The sequence below is a fragment of the Astyanax mexicanus genome, chromosome 4, assembly GCF_023375975.1.
Source record: "Astyanax mexicanus isolate ESR-SI-001 chromosome 4, AstMex3_surface, whole genome shotgun sequence".
NCBI classification, from domain to species: Eukaryota; Metazoa; Chordata; class Actinopteri; order Characiformes; family Acestrorhamphidae; genus Astyanax; species Astyanax mexicanus.
In genome coordinates this window covers 7,743,733-7,756,826 of record NC_064411.1, presented here as the reverse complement: position 1 = coordinate 7,756,826, position 13,094 = coordinate 7,743,733, and the positions used below count along the sequence as shown (strand labels likewise).

The following is a 13,094-nucleotide window of genomic DNA, read 5'->3' as shown; positions in this document are numbered from 1 at the left end:
CCTTTTTCTTAGAAAAATCGCAGTATATCCAGATATGTTTTAACATCAGAGCTGCAACCCACTGCAGGAACTTAAAAATCCTCCCCAGCGAGACAGAGAGGGGTGGGGCTTCTCTACCTGCACTCCGCAAAACCAGAAGGCTGATTGGCTGTTTCTCCTGAAAGGCGTAACTTTATCCTTGAACTGGCTCCGTGATTAGTGTTAAGAGATTTTCCATTTACACACGGCCAGTGGCCTGTCTCATCATTAATAATACAGCTGAGCTGAGCAAAATCATTCTGGGATAAAGCCCCTGAAGCCCAGGCCAGGGACGCCCCTGGTTAGAACTGCAGGGTGGAAAGCAGGTCGCAGTTCTCGAAAGAGGCAAACTTACAGAGCCTGGTTTGAGGTCAGAGGAGCTCCGGCACAGACACGAGAGGACCGCTATTCCTCCTATTACACCTTAGTGCAGCGCTGCAGTGAGTCAGAAGCTGTAATTTTACTTCTTTAAAAACTTTAACAGTCAAGGAAATCCTTCCTAGTGTGCCTTTAAATAAAGATACTCAGGGAAATGGGAATACGAGTATCTTCACAAGATCAACTTTGAGTCTTTATCCAGAACTAACAAAAGGTAGAAAACACAAGAATACCCCAGAAGAAGGGGAAACAAAAAGCAGCCCCAGGAGAACACCCAAGGAGGCTTTAAAATAAAACCTAAGGACATTTGTCTTTCTTTCTTTCAAACTAAGAAAGTTCTCAGCTTCTAGTGAGACTGGAACAGAATCAAGACTGTCTGTCTGAACAGTAGGCAGTCCTTGTAAAGGCACTAAGCAGGTATCCACCTGATTAGTGCAAGTGGCAAAATGTGGCCTCCCTCTAGTGGCTGGAGGACCACCAGGTACAGTACAGAAGCTTTTATGGTAATATGAAGATGTCCCAGTAGTTTTGTCAATATAATGTAACTGATTGATTTAGATTGATTGATTTTAGAGTTCTCTTCAGTTTATTGACCTGCTTTTATTTTAATATTCAATGGCATTTTTCTTTGTTTTTTTTTTTTTTCTTCAGAAATGAAAATATTCCCCTGAAATTCATCACCAACAACCAGGATATTTAACTAAGAGCAGTGTTAAACTGCTGAAAGAGGTGAAGCAGAAGCAGTCCTGAAGAATCTCCAGAACACAGAAATTGTTGCATTTAACAGACAAATGAAGCCAAGTCCCGACATGGAGAAACATCAGCACTCTGTCAAGAGTTTTACTCAACAGAGTAATCTCAAAAAAGACCAGCACATTCACACAGGAGAGAAACCGTATCACTGCTCAGACTGTGGGAAGAGTTTTACTAAACAGAGTCATCTCAAACTACACCAGCGCATTCACACAGGAGAGAAACCGCATCACTGCTCAGACTGTGGGAAGAGTTTTACTAAACAGAGTGATCTCAAAAAACACCAGCGCATTCACACAGGAGAGAAACCGTATCACTGCTCAGACTGTGGGAAGAGTTTTACTGAACAGAGTACTCTCAAAAAACACCAGCGCATTCACACAGGAGAGAAACCGTATCACTGCTCAGACTGTGGGAAGAGATTTACTACAAAGAGTCATCTCAAAATACACCAGCGCATTCACACAGGACAGAAACCGTATCACTGCTCAGACTGTGGGAAGAGATTTACTCAACAGCGTGATCTCAAAATACACCAGCGCATTCACTCAGGAGAGAAACCGTATCACTGCTCAGACTGTGGCACAAGTTTTAATCAACTGGGGACTCTCAAACTGCATCAGCGCATTCACACAGGAGAGAAACCGTATTACTGCTCAGACTGTGGGAAGTGTTTTACTCAACAGAGTACTCTCAAAAAACACCAGCGCATTCACACAGGAGAGAAACCGTATCACTGCTCAGACTGTGGGAAGAGTTTTAATCAACAGAGTCATTTCAAAATACACCAGCGCATTCACACAGGTGAGAAACCGTATCACTGCTCAGACTGTGGGAAGAGTTTTACTAAAAAGGGTACTCTCGAAAATCACCAGCGCATTCACACAGGAGTGAGACCATATTACTGCTCAGAATGTGGGAACAGTTTTACTCAGCAGAGTAATCTCAATAAACACCAGCGCATTCACACAGGAGAGAAAACTATCCCAAATTTGTCTCACGGCAATTAAAATCTTTTGGACAGAACACCTTAATCCTACATGTTCCACCAGAAACAAACATGAACTGAATTTAATAATGGATTTTACAGGTTCAGCAAAATGAATCTTATCCAGCAATCATGTTTATTGAATTCCATGTTGTGTTTTCTCGTATGTTTGATATTTCAGGACATTCTTTGTGAGACAGAGCTCAGTTTTTAGGGTAGTTACGGTAAGAGTTCAGTTCTGGAGAAGGGAAGGTCATTCGAATGAGGGCACTGTCAAGGATTCAAGGAGATTTTATTGTCATTCGCATCACATGTGAATCAGAAACACTCATCCTCAGCCGCAGCAGATCAAGCTTGTTATCCAAAGAGCGGAAGTTGGGTCCGAACTGACGTAAAAACAGCTCAAAATAGGGTGTTAGCTAGGAGCGTGAGAAGCCGCTGCACTACTGTGCGTCGCCATCTTGCATCTTACATTCAGTGCTTGCACCAGATGTTAGATTAGCATAACTTAGCCTTAAAAATGTAGATGTCGTAGTTTTAAGGAGTAAAGTAGGATTCTTAGCTTGCAACTAAATGTTTAGGACCAAACCTATAACCTAAGGTCCATCCATATGAAAGGAGAAGGGGAAAACACCACCAGAGCCACAGAGAGAGTAAGGTTGCAGGCTCATTCACTCCCTCTGCTGGTGTTCTCATTTGTCTATGATTCAGTCTCTCTGATTAAAAATGTGTTACTATAGAGGGATATAGGTGATTATTTGGTTGCATTGTATATGTCAAGTTTTATACGCTCATCATTCCCTTATTGAGTATTATATGTTGCTGAAGGTTTTTTATTCTTCAAATTTACTAAGAACATCTAAATTATTTAGTATCTTAATAGTTTTTATCCAGTACCAACAATTATCTTTGTATTGCTTCACCTCTATATTTACTCTTCTGTGTGTTTTAATAAAAGGCTTTTATATGGCAGATCTGCAATCTCATTGTGTTTTCTCAATATATGTGCGACATGAAACCTATAGGCCTGAGATTATCTTATGTTATTATTTGTTAAATACACAAAGTCGCCCAAAGGGAAAAAAACAGTGTGAAATGGATTTGGGTTGAAGTGAAATGTAATAGTCAATTTCAGAATGAAATTAAGAAAGAATTTTTTTTTTTAGTCTTAAAAGGGATACATTTACTTCCAGTGGTATAGTAGCATGTGTTTAACTTGTATTCATATGCTTATAGTTAAGGTTGCACCGATAACGTATCGGTATCGGCACCGATACTGGCACGTACACATAGTATTGGTATCGGCAATGGGTATCGACCCCTTTAGTACTATCAGCACTGCACTGGCTTCCAGTCAAATTCCGCATAGACTATAAAATTCTCCTGTTAACGTATAAAGCCCTACATGGGCTCGCTCCTGAGTATTTACAAGACCTCATCTCCTGTTATGAACCACCGCGATTACTTAGATCTCAGGGTGCTGGTTTATTAGTAGTTCCTAAAATTCAGAGGAGCTCTGCAGGAGGAAGAGCTTTCTCTTATAAAGCGCCTCAACTCTGGAATAATCTCCCCGAATATGTTCGGGACTCAGACACAGTCTCAATCTTTAAGTCTAGACTGAAAACTTACTTGTTTAGTTTAGCTTTTGGTAATTAATGTTTTTCCCTTTAGATAAGGCTGCAGATTCAGGGGTTCATGGACAGAGGAAATTGTGGTAAACTGAGATGCTGGTGCTGTTGTTCTCCCACTGCACACGGTCACTCAGGTTTGTGGACGGTGGAGTGGGTGGAGGCCAGTGTTTCAGGGAGCCTTCATGTCTATGTTACCTTCTGGCGCTCTGCCTTTTGTTAGGCTGTTTTATTTAGATCTGCCGGAGTCATTAGCCACACTCTGATAATCTTTTATATTCTCTGTTTTACATAAATCCAGTCAAAACTAATTCCATCTCTCTGCCTTCCTCTGAGTTACTGACTGCCCACCTGTCTGACCCGATACCGAGGGATGTTGGACCCTCAGGCTCTCATGTCGTCTGTCTGGCCAGACTGGAAGTTTCTGAAGTCAGCTCTTCTCCATCACCCACCACAGATCAGCTGCTCATCATCCATCTTACTCTATAAGCCATTAGTGGAGCTGCTATACACCTGAATATATAAAACCTATGTGGATGTATGAAAGACTTTTTAAAATTAATTTAAAAGCCATTTGACCAGTGGTAGGATGGTCCCCCCCTTTAATGTGAGTCTTGGTCCTCCCAAGGTTTCTTCCTCCTCCTCCAGCTCTGAGGGAGTTTTTCCTTGCCTCCGCGCTCACTGGGGGTTCTGTATTCTGTATATTCTATGTTTAATCTTTTGCCTGACTCTTTGTCCTGTAATCATTGTAGGTACCCTAGCCAGCCTGTAGGTGGCAGCACCACCAGTAATGCCCAATGCAAGAAAACACCAGAAGAAGAAATAGGGGTGTGGCTTCACATGTAACAAAAGCTCCCCTGAGGCAGGAACAAAGCCTCTTTGAGTTTGCCCACAGACAGGTAAACATCTGAACAAAGAGACCAGAACATCAAGACCAAGGCCTCTCCTTTGTTCTACCAAGAGAACAAAGAGAACATCTTTAGGCCTACATCTTCAAGATTACAACTTTAGCCAAAGGTCTGATCAACGTTTACACACGGCTATTTCTTCAAGACAAGCTTGCACGAGATACATAGCTCGGAAAAGAAAAGAAAAGCGACCAGATCCTTCTCTTAACTGTGTACAAATTTCCTGGAACCAAAGCCAGAAGGACGAATCATTCCCAGAAGATTTACCTGGACGTCGTCAAAACCCTTTCTACAAGAAGGCTGAAAATTCCCTCAATCCAGTGAGGACGGAAAACATGGATATTTCTAACATATCCATTGCGTAAGACTGAACTTTAAAACATCTGGGCATAGTTTAGATAAAGAACATTTTATCTTTAACTTGTATTGTATTTTACATTTTACATAAGTGTAATTTTATTTATGAAATCTGCAACTGTTTAGATTCTAAACTAAATTCTGTGAGCAAACCAACCTACTTTTCTCTGCATGCAAATCTCTTTCTCTTTCTAACACTGAAATACAGCTACTGTATTTCTCCCTTCTAAAAACTAGAATCTAGCAATAGCTTTAAAACTGTCTCTTTAAATAGTCAGCTTCAGTTCTTTGTTCTGGCTCAACAGAGACCTTAACAAAGAACAGCTGAATTCAGTTACAGTGGAGCCACGCTCCACGTTTAAACTCAGCGCCATTTATCCTTTGTCCGCGCGCACGCGCACACACGCACGCTCCTCTCGCGCACCCGCGAGAACACGTGCGCACACTCGCATACGCGAAAACCCCCTTTCCGTCTCTATCGCGCGCACACACGCGCACGCACTCACCCGCTCTCTCTCTCTCTCTCTCTCCCTCATACACACACCCATAGCTAAATAACCATTTAGCTCTCATATTGTAAATATACTGACTGCTGTTTGTAATATTTGTGTTTAGATTAGTTTGTGTGTTAATAAATGTCCATTTATTTTCACCAAGTTGTCTGTGTTGATTTCATGAATGCTGGTTGCTGCCAATAATCATATAAAATAATTCAATTTAAGACCTTCATAATCTGAGTCAGCAATATCAGAATTTTAGTCAGTGATTAAAATCCTGATATTGTGGCTTTTTAATTAATAACTTTATAAAAACAAGTGTAGTTTTAATATTAATTAAAACTACAATATTTGTAAGGTGCAAGTAATTTTATGAGACTGGTTACTTAATGAGATTTATGCCACCAGCACCTACATCATGTTTCTGTAAAGCTGCTTTGTGCCAACACCAGTTGTAAAAAGCCCTATACAAATAAATTTGATTTGATTAGTGAGTAACTTTACAACTCCTGCATCAGTTTATACGAGAGACTGTAAAAAAAGATGGACGCTGTGTTGCCGTTCCCATTCATTCAATGAAAATGAAGCCGAAATCTTCCGCCGTGTTGGCGATCCTGACACCTGATTCTACGCAGTAGAGACCAGAGGAGGGAGAAAGGCTGTGGAGAGACCGCCTACTCATTTAAATAACCCCGCCCCTGAGGGCTGCCTCGCGGTCACAGACTGCAGAGCGGGGCGGAGCTGACGGTCTCTTATTGGTCCCCGCCCATAACCAGCCCTTTTACCATAACCACACCTTTTTTGAATAGAGCTGAATAACGTTTTAAAAAACGAATTCTGCGGGGATATAAAAATTTGACAATGTAAGCAGAGGTTAAACTAGCTGCTGCATTTAAATAATGGAGGTAGAATTACAGCATATTAGAAAAAAGCATGATTGAATGTTGACTGTTTTGCCATTGAAACCTATGTGGATGGGTGGGGTTACACAGCTTTCTGCAGCCGAACAGCAGGGGGCGCCCGACCTGTGGTGGCTTCACTTTTGAGAGACGAGGCTCTGTCCAGCTATATACAGTCTAAGGTTTATACAGTACAGATCTGAATACACAAGCCAGCTACCTAAATAACCATCTAAATAATTATTACTTGCTTGAGTAACAGTCTTAACCTCTTAACGTGCCATAATATATCATAATGAATATCTGTCTGTGTTTCTGAATAATTATAGGTTCAATATGGACACCCAATATGCCAGTTTAAACCTTAAAATATCAGTTATCTTATCATATTTACCTGCATTTCCTATAGGATGCATGGTTCCTGAATTAGAACCAAAAGTGTGCGTTTTACACTGTTTCACCGCTGCGTTTTTTACAGGTCTATACTTCAGCACACACACATATACAGCGCTCACCTCAGACTCCTCGCCCCACATATCAGTTAGATCCATCAAACCAGTCGCCAGTAATCCTCATTTAGGTCCAAACAGTGCTTGATAAAACTTGAGCCAGAAGAATATATTTGTTTTAAAGCAGTATTAAAACCCTCTGCCTTCGATTGCTGCGTTATAACGTGAATGTGAATTAACCCCACCCATACAACAACATACTGTGCAAAGGTCAGTTAAGCGGTTCCTCAGCAACTGTTTATAACTGATTGAATTAAAACATTTATTGAATACTACTGTTTTTATTACCCACTGGCCTCATCTCTGCTGCTTAGGTGCTGACTTTTGCATTAAATACTACAGACTGGACATTCAGTTTTGAGGTGTCAGCTTAACTGTCCTTTGCACGCTCACCCACATACACAGTTCAGTTCAAATATCCAGAAACAACTCACTAGTTTCAGACACTTGGGTCAGCACAAACAAGATTACTCACATGACACTTCACTCTCTTAATTATAATAAGGTTTTAGGATTGAATGTCATTATGCATGATCAGCTGAAAGAATACATTTAATATTAATATTTACGGTTTCTTAACAGGTCTCTTTTTTTTTTCTTCTAATTTTTCCCATTTTCTCCCCAATTTACACGGCCAATTACCCAACCCATTCATTAGGACTCCCACTATCACTAGTGATACCTCAAACACACCAGGAGGGTGAAGACTAACACATGCTTCCTCCGATACATGTGAAGTCAGCCACCGCTTCTTTTCGAGCTGCTGCCGATGCATCATTACCGAGCAGCCAGCGCGCTTGGAGGAAAGCACAGCGGCTCGGCTCTGGTACATCAGCTCACAGACGCCCTGTGCTGCAGACATCACCGTAGGAGTGATGTGGGGAGAGAGCGCCATCTACCCACCCAGAGGGAGCAGGGCCAATTTTGCTCCCTTTTACGCCGGCAGCTTGATGGCAAAGCTGCATGAGTGGGGGTTCGAACCGGCGACCTCCTGCTCATAGTGCTTAACAGGTCTCTTAAAGAAACACTGCACATAAATCTTGTAATACGAGCACCTAAAGAGTTTCCTGTTTATTTTTTTACCATATTTTGATCATTACATGTTCAATTTAATAATTTTATATCGACAACATGAGCTCCTTGTCAATCATTATCTACTGCAGCCAAACATCTTAACAGACCTTTAAAAAAAAGGAGGAAACTGCAGAGCAGCCAATCAGGTTATTATATCTTATCAAGGATAAAACAGTTATCGGTACTCGATATCGGCCGATACCAGAAAAGCTGGTATCAGTATCGGTAAGGAACAAGTGGTATCAGTGCATCCCTAATTATTATCCTTCTTTCACCCTGTTCTTCAATGGTAAGGACCACAGGAGCAAATATTATTGGGTTGTGGATCAGAACTGCAGTGACTTTGACAGGGTGATAAAGTATTCAGAGAAACAGAGCTGAAATTGTGAACAATGAGTGTATAAATTTAATTTCATGTAAATTGGCCAGTCATTGTGTTAAGGCTGTGCGTTGGCAAGAACTTTGTTAAACAAAACTTATAAATTAATAGAGGACCCAATTTAATAAACTGTCATAGTATACAAAACACCATTATATTTATAATGTAATGTTTATGATGTCATAGCAGTAGGATCTAACAAGAGTACAACACTGCTATACAGGTCTGTTTTTCCTTGATTTTATCAAATTGAAAACCTCTGGATTATATTCAAAAGGAAGATAGATGATCACAAGCCATCAAGCCAAGCTGAACCGCTTGAATTTTTGCACCAGGAGTGGTATAAAATTATCCAAAAAGATTGGTGGAGTAGACCAGTGTTTCTCAACCAGGGTGCCGCGGCACCCTGGGGTGCCGTCTGGCTTCATCGGGGGTGCCGTCAAAATATTGCGCCTCACGTGCATATTTCCTTTCCAGAGTCAGCTTGTGTCGGGGTGTGTCCCAATTCACAGGCAGCATACTCTGAAGGATGCGACCCACAGAGGCGGTGTATTACTGCGCAGCTGTGACGCAATCTGTCTTCTAATACAGCCTCTGAAGGATGCAGCCCTTAAATTGGGACACACTGTAAAGTTTTTGTCCCCCACACGATGCACGCGCTATTTTATTTCATATTCCGCCAGCAACAACCCTCGTTCTCACCTGAAGTTCTGCGCCAGCACCCCCCCATCCCCCCCCCCCCCGTAAACTGGGGTGCCGTGACATCTCGCATATATTTAAAGGGTGTCGTGATAGAAAAAAGGTTGAGAAACGCTGGAGTAGACCATGCCAAGATGAATATGAACTTGTTTTCTTTGCATTATTTGAGGTCTGAAAGCTCTGCATTTTTTTGTTATTTCAGAAATGTCTTATTTTCAATAATGCTCTAAATGACAATATTTTAATTTGAAATGTCTGTAGTTTATAGAATAAAACAACAATGTTAATTTTACTCAAACATATATATATACAGTACCATCTCAAAAAAATTGAATAGCTTTGAAAAGTTATTTTATTTCAGCAATTCAGTTAAAAATGTGAAACTCATATATTATATAGATGTATTACACGCAGGGTCTGTCTGAAAACCTACTGAGCTCTCTACATAGGCACTGACTACGTATACAGCTGTTTAACTAGACAGCATTCTAACAGCCATCCAGCCTCATGAGACACATTATTGGGACTCTCTAGTTAGACAGCGACTACGTCACTACTTGGCCCCACCCACAGCACACTCCCACTATTTACTTACCTCAGCCGTGGGAACCACCTCGTTACCCTACCGGCATTATGGACGAACCTCTTGCCATTTTTATTGCAATTTTAATAGTTTTTGCGCTGGAGGAAGATCGACAGGGACATGAAAGCCGACGTGCTGCAGCCAGACGCCGAAATTTGAGAAGAAGAGTGCTGATTTCTGCCCTTGAACAGGTAAGATCTACTATTTCCCCCACCCCCCAATTATTTAATTGTAAAAACTAGTATTTTATAAACAATGAGCTAATTAAGCCATTATTATTATTGTTATTATTATTAATATTATTTTGCTAAGTGCGGACCACGCCTGATTGAAGTAGAGAAAGGAGGAAGAAAAGGGGAGGGAACTCGGGGAAATTTGGGCTGGAGTTCTGAACTGCGTGCTGAAGAAGCGTGCAGTTATATCCCCAAAATGTGGAACTTATAATGAAGCTAGTTATTCTGCCCTCACTTCAAAACCCAGTTCATCAGCTAGGCAGATAGACAACTTATCCAAACACTCTTGAGATTGAAAATGGATTTATTTGTCACCATTCAGAGGAAGAGTGCGCCAAGGAACTCAGTAAAACTAAAACACAGAAATGGTTTCACATGAACACACACTTTGTAAGAGAAACAGCCACAAGGCCAAAAATAAAGCAGTTTTACAGTTGTCTATATCAAATAACCTGTTAATATGAATCTTTAGCACGATTATGTAACATACTTACAGACGATGCCTGGATTAATGATTGCACGCAAGATGGAAGGAGATTCTTTTTAGAACAGCAAGCTGTGCAATGTCATGCTCACAATGAGCTCTATCACCATACAGGAAACAGGATGAAACACATACACAATGAAACACATACAATACAATTAAATACAATACAAGTCAGAACACTAGTTTTAATGAGCCTGTTTAAAATCGTCTGGTTTGGAACGGATGTATAAGTGGTACCACTGGGAAGACCACTGTCCGAGGAGCTTGATGACGTGCGCGGGGATTCCTTGTCTGGAGGCGTTGGATGCTGCACTGATGCGGAATGAGTGGGCGGAGAATTGGTCTGGTGAGTAACCGTTGACGGGATGATTTGTTGTGCTTGGAGGATTAGTTCGTTCAGACGGGGGTTAGGTGTAGTGTAGTTAGTGAAAATGGAGGTACCGGCGTTGGGTTGCAGTCTGCATGCGGAGCCAAGGATCTGAATTTCTGAAATTGAAAGCGAGAAAGAGAATCAGCAATGGAGTTGGATGGACCTGGGATGTGGACAGCTTTAATTATGAACTGATGCTTAATGGAGTGCCAAGTAAGGCGACGGATGAAAAGCATTATTTCTAACGATTTTGAACGACTTTTATTGATTATGTGGACCGCGACGAGATTGTCAGAATGGAGTAAAATGGATTTTCCTGACCATTCATGTGCCCAAAGGAGGGCTGCGACGACAATAGGATAAATTTCCCAGAGCGCAGAAGAATCGCGCAGGTGCGCAGCGGAGCGGATGAACTGCTCCGGCCAGGCAGAGGCGAACCAGTGTCCCCCATAATAGCCGCCGAAACCGGAGGAAGGAGCAGCATCAGTAAACAGCTGAACATCAGAGGGGCTGGAAGCTGCGTCAGCATAGAAGAAGGAAATCCCATTCCAGTTGCGGAGCAGCGAGAGCCAGAAATGGAGCTCCGACGTGCAGTATTTGTCGAGCTTGACGAAATGGTGGAGGGATCGGACAGAAGAAGCCAAGCGAAGGAGATGGGAGACGAAAGAACGACCCTGAGGTATGATTTGGGTAGCGTAATTAAAGTGGCCGAGGAGGGAAAGTTGCTGCTTAGTACGGGAGGGGAAACTGAGAAAGTCGGAGATGAAAGAAGTGACGCTGTTGAGCTTTTCCTGAGGAAGAGAAGCTTGGAAGGAAGCGGAGTCGAGAACAATCCCGAGGAACTCCAGAGACGTGGTGGGACCAATGGTCTTCTCCTTCGAAATCGGGACTCCGAGACGAGTGAAAGTCCTGGTCACGGCGTCAAGACCCCGTGAGGGGGGCGAGGAAGGCAAGTCAATGACGAGAAAGTCATCCAGGAGGTGGAGCACAAACAGGAGCCTGTGTTTATTCAGCAAGATCCAGTAGAGCGCCTCAGCGAAGGAATCGAAAAGCTTAGGGCTGCTTTTGCATCCAAAAGCAAGGCGAACGGAAAAGTAAAACTGATCGTCCCAGCGGACTCCAAAAAGGTGCCAAGAGTTAGGATGGAGGGGAAGGATTTTAAAAGCTGAGATGGCGTCAGCCTTCGACAGCCAAGCACCTCTGCCGGCCAACTTGATGGCTTCGATGGCACAATCCATGATGGACGGGTCCGAAGAGCCATGCGGAGCCGAGAGATCGATTATGATCCTCTTTTTGCCTGAGTATTTACGTGTGGCAACGCCCAGAGGATTGATACGAAATACGGAAAAAGGGGGCATTGAGAAAGGACCAATAATAAAACCACTGGAGAGCTCCTGTTGCAGAAGGGAAGACACGACATCAGGCTCAGCCAGAGCGGAAAGGAGATTAGGGCAGGTGAGAAAAGAGCTTGGCGAGGTGAGGAGGCCGGGGGAAAAGCCAAAGAGACATCTGCCCGTCAAGGAAAACGATAGGCCAGCTAAAGCTGTCGCGGGCGCCCAAGGGCCTGGTTTATGCAAGGTTAGCGAGATGTCGCCGGTGTCGATGAGCAGAGAGGAGGAGACCAGGGGCAGGTTGAACATCCGTGCGTTGGCCGGGGGGGCAACAGGCAGTGCCGTAGACAGGGAGAATGAAGAGCATGGAGCTCCGGTGATGGGCGCGGCGAGTACAGCAGTCTGGGGAGGAACAGGGAGAGAAGTGGAGGGGAGAGGCTGGACTGGCATAGTGTGAGAGAATGGGAAAGGCTGGCTGGAATATACCGGTTGGGGAATGGCAGAAGCGAAGCAAAGTGGAGGGACGGAGGATGACTGAGGGAAGGGGTTGGACGACTGAGGGAAGGGGTTGGACGACTGAGGGAAGGGGTTGGACGACTGAGGGAGGGGGTTGGACGAATGGAGGAAGCGGGGGGGAAGGAGAGAGACGAGAGAAAACGGCCGGGATTGGCAATGAAGGAGAGAAGGAGGCAGAGGAGAAGGGGAGGGGTTCGGGGCCCAGAGGAGGAGGTGCTGAGGCCGAAGCAGGTGGAGGGGGTGACGCGCCTGCGGCACGAGAGGAGCCGTGGCGATGAGTTGAGCGCCACGGTCCTTCAAAACCCGCTGTAACTTAACGACAGTCCAATCGGACATGCGAGGAGGTTGGGATTTACTAGAAGAGAGGGGCTCGGCTGGGGAAGGGGGTGCGGGGCCGGTGAGGCCGGCCGAGGAAGCCGGGCGCCCAGAGCAGCGAGCCCAACCAGGAGGAGTAGGGGAAGGAGGAGAAGAGCGGCGGGAGTGCCGA

At 43.6% G+C, this 13,094-nt stretch overlaps 4 protein-coding genes across 9 annotated transcripts in view; 2 read left to right on the top strand and 2 right to left on the bottom strand.

Annotated features, from left to right (window-relative positions):
* Positions 1-2,244, top strand: part of LOC111196864 (zinc finger protein 239-like) — a 156,427-nt gene extending 154,183 nt beyond the window's left edge. For both annotated transcript variants that reach the window (XM_049477930.1, XM_049477929.1), the window contains exon 2: positions 1,048-2,244. In XM_049477930.1, the coding sequence (XP_049333887.1) occupies positions 1,188-2,159 (972 nt within the window). In that variant the 5' untranslated portion in view covers positions 1,048-1,187 and the 3' untranslated portion in view covers positions 2,160-2,244. The remainder of the gene's footprint in view (positions 1-1,047) is intronic.
* The window catches only part of LOC125801399 (zinc finger protein 239-like), a 240,236-nt gene that overhangs the window by 16,621 nt on the left and 210,521 nt on the right, over positions 1-13,094 (bottom strand). The gene's annotated exons all lie outside the window — the stretch shown is intronic.
* LOC111196471 (zinc finger protein 239-like) overlaps positions 1-13,094 on the top strand; it is a 294,610-nt gene that overhangs the window by 176,212 nt on the left and 105,304 nt on the right. The gene's annotated exons all lie outside the window — the stretch shown is intronic.
* Positions 1-13,094, bottom strand: part of LOC125801109 (zinc finger protein 501-like) — a 286,089-nt gene that overhangs the window by 204,988 nt on the left and 68,007 nt on the right. The window lies entirely within an intron of this gene.